The sequence below is a fragment of the Colobus angolensis genome, unplaced genomic scaffold (assembly GCF_000951035.1).
Source record: "Colobus angolensis palliatus isolate OR3802 unplaced genomic scaffold, Cang.pa_1.0 Scaffold81, whole genome shotgun sequence".
NCBI lineage: Eukaryota > Metazoa > Chordata > Mammalia > Primates > Cercopithecidae > Colobus > Colobus angolensis.
In genome coordinates this window covers 11675235-11687038 of record NW_012121932.1, presented here as the reverse complement: position 1 = coordinate 11687038, position 11804 = coordinate 11675235, and the positions used below count along the sequence as shown (strand labels likewise).

The 11804-nt window shown below is 43.4% G+C and overlaps 1 protein-coding gene across 1 annotated transcript in view; it reads left to right on the top strand.

Moving 5' to 3' along the window:
• Window positions 1-376: 376 nt before the first annotated feature.
• Window positions 377-11804, top strand: part of NVL (nuclear VCP-like) — a 128520-nt gene continuing 117092 nt past the window's right edge. Inside the window, exons 1-2 of the mRNA XM_011929511.1 lie at window positions 377-479; window positions 4096-4169. Of these exons, the coding sequence (XP_011784901.1) occupies window positions 423-479; window positions 4096-4169 (131 nt within the window). The 5' untranslated portion in view covers window positions 377-422. The remainder of the gene's footprint in view (window positions 480-4095; window positions 4170-11804) is intronic.

Sequence of the window (11804 nt, the reverse complement as noted above, 5' to 3'; positions counted from 1 at the left end):
AGAACGAGGTGTGGCTGGAACGCCTGAGGAAAGGAAACCAACTTTCCCAGCCGACGCCGTTGACAGCGCGTCCGCACGCTGCGCGGGGGTAGGAACTTCCTTCCTCCAGCCTGGTTCGCCCGGCGGGGAACCAATAAAGTTGAGCGCGTTCAAAGGGGTCCTAATCTTCCAGGGCCCACTGGGCAGGCCTGCAAAATAAGGGGCCTAGAAACTCCCTGAGGTTTGCAAGTCTTCTTCCGCTCCTCGGAATTTTTTCCCCCTCATTCGCATTACTTTTATTCTGACGGAAACGGCGCGGGCTAGGCCCCAGGAGGGGTGTTTTTCAGGTGCAACTGGCCCGGCGATCGCGGTGGGCAACCACTACGAGGCCCCCGGTTGACTGGGAGCTGGCGGTCCGAGCTGTGGCTTGGAAGACTCACACGATGAAGCCTAGAGCAGCCCGGTTCGTGGATAATAAACTCAAGCAACGAGTCATCCAGGTGTGTATTCTGCACCGCTCGGTCTCGCACAGGGCCCCGATCACTGCCCCAGGGTGCCACTCCCCTTTTTTTCCGGTGGCGTCCACGTGGAACTCAACTAGTCTTCTTTCCCCAGTCTGGGTCTGGGCGTGCGTCTGTTCCTCCTTCGTTGGTGGTGCCGGGGCCTTCCCTACCCACGTTGGTGCGGAGTCTCTGGAGAAACCGGGGACGGTGGGAGGGTGCAGCTTCGTGGGGCTGCCGAGGATGTCTGGTCGTCTTCAGCGCAGATCATTCGGTAGAGTGGAGTTAACCTTTGAATTTTAACCTCTTTGACTTGTGAAGTTAGTACAGGAATGGTCTTCAAACGCTCGCATTGTAAGAGGTCCTTGAGAAGGGGTGGCATAAATAATACGTTAATTTCCGCTCTCAAGGAACTTACACACTAAAACGAGGTAACATGGGTCTGGCAACAGTAACAGGCACTTTGCCTACGGTTTTCTCATTTTCATGACCATCAGTAAAAAGCAGTGTGTGGCAAATACCTTAGAATGTAAACAAGCAGTCTGAGTTAAAAGGCGGGAGAGAATTTTCTTCACTTAGGAATTGGTGAGCTACACATTCTCCTTGTTTTTCTTTCACTTCACCAGCCCCTAAACAATCTCCTTTTCGGACCCATCTTTTCCTACCAACTTGTAAATGTTGGAAGTGCTATGAGCCCTGTTCTCTTACCTCCCCTTCCTCCTCTTTCCTCATACACCTTTCTTATCTATCCATACTTCCTATGTGATCTCATTTAGTCTAATAACCTTTGAATAGTGTCTACATATTCTATTATCTATATATTTATTTCATTTTATTTTTATTTTTCTGAGACACAGTCTTGCTCTGTTGCCCAGGCTAGAGTTCAGTGACTGTTCATGGGCACAATCATAGCTCACTGCACCCCTGGCCTCCCTGGCTCAAGCAGTCCTCCCTCCTCAGCCTCCCCAGTAGCTGGGACTACAGGTGTGCACCACCACATCTGGCCAATTTATAATTGTTATTGTTATTATCATTTGTAGAGACGGGGTTCCACTATGTTACTCTGTCTGGTCTCTAACTCCTAGGCTCAAACGATCGGGCCTCAGCCTCCCAAAGTGCTGGGATTACCGGTGCAAGCTGCTGTCCTGTCCTCTATATATTTATGACTGCTAAATTTGTATCTGCCGTCCAGATTTTATCTTGAAGTACAGATTGATATATCCAGCTGCCTAGTCAGCGTATCTCCAAATTAAAATGGCCAAGTGAAACTTGTAATTTTTTCTTCCTTCAAACCTGCCCTTTCTTAGTGTTCTGTATCTCGGTAAATGATACCACCGTTTGTCCAGTTGTTAAGACCAAAAGCCTTAAGGATCATTCTGAGTCTCATTTCCTGTATACCATCCATCAACAGCCTGGTTTGCTTTACTTTCAAAATATATTCCAAGTACTTCTTACTGTCTTTCCGTATAACCATCTTAGTCCAAACTATCATCTCTACCTTATACTATTGCAATAGCCTCCTAACTGGTCTTTCTGATTCTGCTGTTACCTAAAGCCTATTCCCCACAGAGCAGCCAGAGACATCTAATTTTTTTTTTTTTTTTTCGCTCACTGCGACCTCTGTCTCCTGGGTTCAAGCGATTCTTCTGCCTCAGCCTCCCAAGTAGGTGGGATTACAAGTGCATGCCATCACGCCTGGCTAATTTTTCTATTTTTAGTAGAGACGAGGTTTCCCCATGTTGGCCAGGCTGGTCTTGAATTCCTGACCTCAGTTGATCTGCCCGCCTCAGCCTTCCACAGTGCTGGGATTACAGGCGTGGCCAAGACATCGTTTTAAAGGGAAAAATTAGGCTAGGGGAGGGATAGCATTAGGAGAAATACCTAATGTAAATGACAGGTTGATGGGTCTAGGAAACCACCATGGCCCTTGTATACCTGTGTAACAAACCTACATGTTCTGTACATGTATCCCAGAACTTAAAGTATAATTAAAAAAAAAAAAGGGAAAAATCAGAGCTTGCCATAGCCCAGCTCAAATCCTTTCAGTGGAGTCACAGATATCTAGAGTAAAACCCAGTCAAAAAAGCCCTGCATATTCTGGCCTCTGTTGTCCTAGTTTACTTTTCGTCTCCTGTCCCAACCACACAGACCTTCTCAAACATGCCAAGCACAGGACCTTTGTTCTCGTTGTTCGCTCACTCTGAATTACTCTTCTTCTGGATGTTCCCACGTCCCACAACTTGCTCCTTCACTTTATTCAAGTTTCTGAGCAGTGACTCCTAATTACTGGATCTAGTGGCCTCTTCTCTGTCCTCACACTTGACTGCTTTTCAGCATTTGACATTATCAGTTTTTCTCTATAGCTTTTACTTTGGTTCATTATAAAAGTACAAATTGAATATCCCTTATTCTAAATGCTTAAGACCAAAAAATGTTTCAGATTGAGTTTTTTCAAGGTTTGGAATGTTTGCGTATACATAATGAGATATTTGGGGATGGGACCTAAGTTAAACATGAAGTTTACTTATGTTTCATATACGCCTTATACACACGGCCTGAAGATAGTCTTACACAAGATTTTAAATAAATTTTCACTTAGCTATATATTTAATTTAATTTAATTTTAATTTTTTATTTTTGAGACTGGGTCTCACTCTGTCACCCAGGCTGGAGTACAGTGGTGTGAACACTGCTCACTACCACCTCAAACTCGTGGGGTCAAGTGATTCTCCCACCTCAGCCTCCCATGTAGCTGGGACCATATGTATGCACCATCATGTCTGGCTAATTTTTAAATTTTTCGTAGAGATGAGATCTTACCATCTTGGCCAGGCTGGTCTGGAACACCTGGACTCAAGCAATCCTCCCACTTTGGCCTCTCAAAGTGCTGGGATTACAGGTGCGAGCCACCACGCTCAGGCTGTTTTATTTATTTATTTATTTTTGAGACAAGGTCTCGTTCTGTTATCCAGGCTGGAGTGCAGCGGCTCGATCATAGCTCACTGCAGTCTCTAAGTCTGGGCTTAAGCGATCTCCCACCTTGGCCTCCCAAAATGCTGGGAGTATAAGCACAAGCCACCACACCCAACCAATTTTTAAATTTTTTTGTAGAGATGAGGTCAAACTTTGTTGCCCAGGGTGGTCTTGAACTCCTGAGCTCCCAAAGTGTTGGGATTACAGGTATGAGCCACCATACCCAGCCAAAAGGTGATTTAATATTGAAACTAAATTGCCTCAAGCTAGTAGTTCTGCAGTATCTGACAGATGTCAAATATCACTGTGTTCCTTGAAGTTTAAAATATCCCCTGCTGCCCTTATGAGTTTATTGCAGTGTTCTAGGGTGTTTGGAAACCTAGGATATTAGTAAATAAGTCATCACTTACTGCCTTGTAACTATGCTAGTAATAATATTGTGTTATAGTGATTAATAATGTTAATTAACTTTTCTGATTTCAGACTTGACAATTATTGGTTACTTTTATTTATGTTTCTGGTATGCTTTATTAATGAAGAGTTTATCTTAAAGTATAATGTGTTCAGATAGCTCAATCTGTTGATTAAAATCACTGAGTTTGAAATATTGAGTGTTTCATATTTGTTATATTTTCTGTTTTAGTACCTTACCGGTAACAAATGTGGCAAATATGTGGACATTGGAGTCTTAGCATCTGATTTACAAAGAATGTACAGGTAAATAAATAGTTTCCAGATCCTTGAAGGGGATTTATTTCCCCTTTACCATTTTAAAAGTTTATATCCTGCTTAAATTTCCAGTTGATATCAATAGCTGCTGGCATTAGTTCACCAATCCATAATCTTGGAACTCAATTCAGTTATGCATACATTTATCAAATACCTCTTATGTGCAGTAAGATGTCTTTTGTACTGTGGGAAATGGTCGCTGCTTATCTTTTAGTACCTTACAGTCTGGTCAAGAGATAGAGATGTTATTATATCACTTCCTTTCCTGCTTCCTTAGAAAATTAAAACCAGGCCAGGCATAATGGCTCATGCCTGTAATCTCAGCACTTTGGGAGGCTGAGGTGGGAGGATGGCTTAAGCCCAGGAGTTTGAGACCAGCCTGGGCAACATGGTGAAACTCCATCTGTACAAAAAATGTACAAAAATTTGCCAGGCTTGGTGGCATGCACCTGTGGTCCCACCTACTTGGGAGACTGAGGTGGGAGGATCACTTGAGCCCAGGAGGTCAAGGCTGTAGTGAGTTGTGGTCACGCCACTGCAGTCTAACCTCAGTGACAGAATGAGGTCCTCTCCCAAGAAAGAAAGAAAGAAAATTAAAACCATCACCAGCAGGTATGATCTCCCTGAGTTTTCTGACTCCTTTTTTTTTTTTTTTTTTTTTTGAGACGGATTTTCGCTCTTGTTGCCCAGGCTGAAGTGCAATGGTGCAACCTCAGCTAACCACAACCTCTGCTTCCCAGGTTCAAGCAATCCTCCTGCCTTAGCCTCCCAAGTAGCTGGGATTACAGGCATGTGCCATCACAGCTGGGTAATTTTGTATTTTTAGTAGAGACAGGGTTTCACCATGTTGGCCAGGCTGGTCTCAAACTCCTGACCTCGGGTGACCTGCCTGCCTCGGCCTACCAAGGTGCTGGGATTACAGGCGTGAGCCATGGCACCTGGCCTCTTTTTTTTTTTAAATACAATTTTTAGTTTTATTTTTTGTGGAGACAGGACCTTCTGTATTTGCCCAGGTTGGTCTTGAACACCTGACCTCAAGTGATCCTTCCACGTTGGCCTCTCTAAGTGCTAGGATGATAGGCATGAGCCAGCATGCCCAGCCAGCTTCCTGAGTTTGTTTTTTTTTTTTTTTTCAAGACGGAGTCTTGCTCTGTTGTCCAGGCTGGAGTGCAGTGGATCTCGGCTCACTGCAAGCTCCGCCTCCTGGGTTCAAGTGATTCTCCTGCCTCAGCCTCCTGAATAGCTGGGATTACAGGCATGTGCTAACCACCCACCTAATTTTTGTATTTTTAATAGAGATGGGGTTTCACCATGTTGGCCAGGCTGGTCTTGAACTCCTGACCTTAGGTGATCCTCCTGCCTCGTCCTCCCAAAGTGCTAGGGTTATAGGCATGAGCCACCCCACCTGGCCAAGAATACCTTAATTATTTCTAAAGGCCCTATCCCCAAATATAGTCACATTCTGAGGTACTAGGTGTTAGGACATCAACATAAGAATTTAAGGGAAACACAATTCAGCTTATTGGACTCTGTGCTGTGCCTCCCAAAATTCATGTCCTCGTATGCAGATATATTCATTCCATTCCACAAGCCCCAAAAGTCTTAACTCATTTTAGTATCACTCTTAAGTCCAAACTCTTATCTAAGTATCATCTAAATCAGGCCAGATGCAAGGACTCACACCAATAATCCCAGCATTTTGAGAGGCCAATGGCTTAAGGCCATAGAGTTCAAGACCAGCCTGGGGAACACAGTGAGACCCCCGTCTCTACAAAATAAAAATAGAAATAAATAGCTGGGCATGGTGGCATGAACCTGTATTACTTGCTGTTCCAGAGGCTGAGATGAGAGGATCGCTTGAGCCCAGGAGTTCAAGGTTGCAGTGAGCTATGATTGCACCAGTGCACTCCAGCTGGGTAACAGAGCAAGACCCTGTCTCTAAATATAAAATAAATAAATAAAAATAATGTTATATGAATTAATTGGTAATGGCTGAGATTCAAGGTATGATTTATCCTGGGGCAAAATTCCTCTATTAACCTGTGAAACCAGACAAGTTATCTGCTTCCAAAATACAGGCATGTCCTATATAACAATGTTTCAGTCAGTGATGGACCTCATGTATGATGGTGATACCATAAGATTGTTACATCATATTTGTACTGTACCTTTTCTGTGTTTAGATGTGTTTAAATACACAATACCATTTTTTTACAGTTGCCTATAGTATTTAGTGCAATAATATGCTGTATAGGTTTGTAGGCAGAGTAGGCTATACCATGTAGTCTAGGTGTATAATAGGCTAGCCCATCTAGGTTTGTGTAAGTACACTCTTACTTATTTTTGTTTTCATACGATGAGAATGCCTAATGATACACTTCTCAGAATGTGTCTCCATTGTTTAGTGATGCACGATTGTACAGTGGCAGGACAGGCATAGGTGTAGGTTAGACATTCCTATTCTAAAAGAGAGCAATTGGAAAAAAGAAAGGGTCATGGGTCCCAAGCAAGTCTAAAACCAAGCAGGGCAAATGTCATTAGATTTTCAGGCTTTAGAGTAATCCTGTTTGGCTTGATGCCCTGCCCTGTGGGCTCAGTAGGGTAGTGATCCTGCCCTGTTACCTAGGAGGAGACAGCCCCACCTGCCACACCTGTGCCCTCTGGGCCTGTGTTAGCAGTGGCAGCCCTGCCTTCTTTTGAGCCTCCTTAAGGGTCATTCTTCCCTTTTCTTGAAGGATAACTTGTGTTCACAGCTGGATAGTTTTATTAGCCCTGTCCTATAGATTCCTGAAAGTCCAACAGCCTTCCTTAATTTTGTCCCCATCTCTGTCCCTTCAGTCCAAGCTGGCAGTGTTTCTGTTGCTTTAACCCCGTCTCTATTCCTGGCTTCTGCTGAGATGGCTGACTGAATCCATAAGTCATATGCTGGTAATCGCTTTAGCAAATTGTTGTCCCCCCACACTCTTGATGTCCTCTTTAGATTATGCTTTTTCATTTTTTACAATGTGGATAAACTGAGAATTTTCTAATCTTCAGGTTCTGGTTTCCTTTTTGTTGAACAATTCCTTCTTTATCTCTCTTTATACTGTAAAATTTCACTATAAGCAGCAAGGAGAAATCAGGCCACACTTCAGCACTTTGCTTGGAAATCTGAGTGAAATATCCAGATTCATCACTTACAAGTTCTACTTTTAAAACAGTAAAACGGCCGGGCGTGGTGGCTCAAGCCTGTAATCCCAGCACTTTGGGAGGCCGAGATGGGTGGATCATGAGGTCAGGAGATCGAGACCATCCTGAGCTACATGGTGAAACCCCGTCTCTACTAAAAAAAGTACAAAAAACTAGCCGAGCGAGATGGCGGGCGCCTGTAGTCCCAGCTACTCGGGAGGCTGAGGCAGGAGAATGGCGTAAACCCGGGAGGCGGAGCTTGCAGTGAGCCGAGATCGCGCCACTGCACTCCAGCCTGGGCGACAGAGCTAGACTCCGTCTCAAAAAAATAAATAAATAAATAAAACAGTAAAACACACGTCCTCTGCCACTTCATAACATGGACTGCCTTTCTTCCAATTTCCAATAACATGCTTCTCATTTCTGTCTGAGACCTCACCAGAAGCATCCTTAACATTCAGATTTCTACTAGCATTCTCTCTCTGTATATGTAACTATAGAACCTTCCTGTACAACTCTTCTCTTGTTTTTCTGAGCTCTTACCAGAATTGCCTTCAGTGTCCGTTTTTTGGGGGTTTTTTTTGTTTGTTTGTTTGTTTGTTTTTTTGAGATGGAGTCTCACTCTGTCACCCAGGCCGGAGTGCGGTGGTGCAATCTCAGCTCACTGCAACCTCTGCCTCCCAGGTTCAAGCAATTCTCCTGCCTCAGCTTCCCAAGTAGCTGGGACTATGGGTGCACACCACCATGCCTGGCTAATTTTTTGTATTTTAGTAGAGACAGGGTTTCACCGTGTTGCCAAGGCTGGTCTTAAACTCCTGAGCTCAGGCAATTTGCCCACCTCAGCCTCCCGACATGCTAGGATTACAGGCGTGAGCCACCACGCCCTGCAGTGTTCATATTTCTAACAGCAGTCACTTCAGAGCCATCTAGGTTTCTTCTAACATGTACCTCAAAGCTCTCTGGCCTCTATTACCTAGTTCCAAAACCATTTCTACATTTTAAGGTATTTGTCACAGTAGCACTATCCTAACCAGTACCAAACTCTGTATTAGGAAGGAAGAAAAGAAGAGAAACTAAGACAGAAGGCTTTTTAAAACAATAGTGTACCTCACTTTGGCTACCACCCAGTAGTAGTTTTCCTTCTCTTTATCAGAATTTATTTAACGAGTGGTCTAAGGCCAAGGCACAGTGGCTCACACCTGTAATTTCAGCACTTAGAGAGGCTGACACAGGAGGATCGCTTGAGGCCAGGAGTTTGAGACCAGCCTGGGCAACATAGCAAGAATCTGTCTCTACAAAAAAAGTTAACAATTAGCGTGGCATGGTGGCATGCAGCTGTAGTCGGTCCTAGCTACTCGGAAAGTTGAGGCAGGAGGATCCCTTGAGGCCAGGAATTCAAGGCTGCAGTGAGCTACGATCGCACCACTGCACTGAAGCGTAGGTGACAGAGCAAGACCCTGTCTTTTAAAAAATTAAAATAAAGACTCAGCTAAGATTGTTTCTATCCCCACCACTCACTCCATTGAAATCTATGAACTGTGTTTTGTTGGTAACCTTTTTTCTTAGTTGATGGTATGACTGTTACTCAGCCAGTCACCCAGGTTAATCTATCTGTTGTCTACTTCCTTCTACCTAGCCTTGAATCCCCCTGCCATGTCTATAATAAGTCACCAAGAAGCCTTGCTGTTGTCTCTTAAATAGTTCATGATGCCTATTCTCTCCTTTCCTTACCATTACTAGCCTAATCCAGAGCCTCATTATTTCTTGTCTAGACTACTGTTTCAGGTTTTTTTTTTTTTTTTTTTTTGAGATAGACTCTCACTGTTGCCCAGGCTGGACTGCAGCGGCGCAATCTCGGCTCACTGCAACCCCCACCTCCTGGGCTCAAGTGACTCTCCTGCCTCAGCCTCCCGAGTAGCCAGGACTACAGGTCCATGCCACCATACCCAGCTAATTTTTGTATTTTTAGTAGAGATAGGGTTTCGCCATGCTGGCCAGGCTGGTCTTGAATTCCTGACCTCAAGTGATCTTCCCGCCTTGACCTCCCAGTGTGTTGGGATTATAGGCATGAGCCACTGTGCCTGGCCTGTTTCAGCTTTTAAACATTCTTCCTACATCTATCTGCCATCTTCTCTTATCCAGGTGTTGGCAAACTATGGCCCTCAAACCGGTTCCTGCCTGCCACATTGTTTTGTATGGCCCACAAGCTAAGAATCATTTTTACATCTTTCTTTCTCTCTTTATTTTAATTTCTTTTTTTTTTTTTGAGATGGAGTCTTGCTCTGTCGCCCAGGCTGGAGTGCAGTGGCCGGATCTCGGCTCACTGCAAGCTCCGCCTCCCAGGTTCACGCCATTCTCCTGCCTCAGCCTCCTGAGCAGCTGGGACTACAGGCGCCTGCCACCATGCCCGGCTAATTTTTTTGTATTTTTTAGTAGAGACGGGGTTTCACTGTGTTAGCCAGGAGAGACCATCCTATTGAGGTGTTAGCCGTGTTAGCCAGGAGAGACCATCCTATGATTGAGACCAAATCATATTTTAATTTTTAATTAATTGTTATTATTATTATTATTTTTGGAGACACAGTCTTGCCCTGTCACCCAGGTTGGAGTGCAGTGGCACAATCTCGGCTCACTGCAGCTTCAGCCCCCTGGGCTCAAGTGATCCTCCCGCCTCAGCCCCCAGATAGCTGGCACTAAGCACATGCCACCATGCCCTGCTAATTTTTTGTATTTTTTGTAGAGACAGGGTTTTGCCATGTTGCCCAGGCTGGCCTTGAACTCTTGAGCTCAAGTGATCCTCCCGCCTCAGCCTCCCAAAGTGCTAGGATTCCAGGCATGAGCCACCGTGCCAGGCTCCAAGTTGCTTTTTTAAATGATCATGATTTAGTACAATATTTGCCTCATCTAAAACTTTGTGTTTTGATGTAATTTCACATTTAAGAAAAGCTGACCCAGACCAGCTTAGACAACATAGTGAGACCCCCATCTCTACAAAAATAATCGAAAAATTAACTAGGTGTGCTGGCACGTATCTGTCGGCGTACCTACTCGGGAGGCTGGGGTGGGAGGATTGCTTGACACCAGGAGGTCGAGGTTGTGGCACGCTCTGATTGCACAACTACACTCCAGCCTGACTGAGAGAATGAGACCCTGTCTCAAAAACATAAAGAATTTTTTTTTTTTTTTTGAGATGGAGTCTCACTCTGTCACCCAGGCTGGAGTGCGGTGGTGTGATCTCGGCTCACTGCAACGTTCACCTCCTGGGCTCAAGCGATACTCCTGCCTCAGCCTCCCAAGTAGCTGGGATTACAGGCACCCACCACCATGCCTGGCTAGTTTTTGTATTTTTAGTAGACATTGGGGTTTTACCATGTTGGCCAGGCTGGTTTTGAACTCCTGATCACAAATGATCTGCCCAACTTGGCCTCCCAAAGTACTGGGATTACAGGTGTGAGCCACTGCGCCAGCAAGAATTTTTATAAAGAGGAAAATGAAAAGAATAGAACAAAGAACACCCATATACTCTACCTAGAATGTCCCTTTATCCATGCATACTATCTATTCCCTAAGGACAAAGGCTTTTATTATATAACCACAGTTTATTTATTAAAACCAGAAAATGTAATCTTGATTCAATAATGTTGTCGAATCCACCATTCATATTCAGAGTTTGCCTGTCTCAATAATGTTCTTTGTAGCTGTTATTTTATGGGAATTTTTTTTCCAGAACTGAAGTCCAACCCCTAAATTATGCTTGTTTTGCTTTTTAGTTTCCTTTAATCTGCAACAGTTCCTCAACCTTTTTTTGTTTTTCATGATCTTTACATTTTTGAAGATTACTGGTAGTTATTATATTAGAATATCCCTCAATTTGGATTTTTCTGCTGTTTTCACATGGTTGGAATCAGGTTATATGTTTTTGGAGGGAAAACCAAAGAAGCAATTTGACTTCAAAAGGCACAGAATATCTGTGTAGGGTGTTATTCGGTAATGTTAGTTTTGATCAATCCACTGTAAATTAATTTGAAATTAATAAATAATTTATAAGAAGATATTTTCAGATTATATTAATATCCTGTACTCATCATACTTTCACCCATATTTTTAGCAGATGGTCTTGCTAAAAATATTTAACTTGAATTTAATAATGAGGAGACATAAATTCAGATTGTGGGACATTTTATAAATTAGCTGGCCTGGATCCTTCAAAAATGTCGGTGTTATATGCACAAAGGTTACAAGTTAAAAGAGTTCAAAGAGACACAACAACCAAGTAAATGCATGAACCTTGACTAGACACTGGTTCAAAGAAAAACAACTATAAAGACCATTTTTTGGAAATAATTTGAGAAATTTTAATATGGACTATATATTAGATAATTTACCAATATTAAATTTCTTATTTGTGCTAATTGTATTGTGGCTGTGCAGATATCTTTTTTTTTTTTTTTTTTT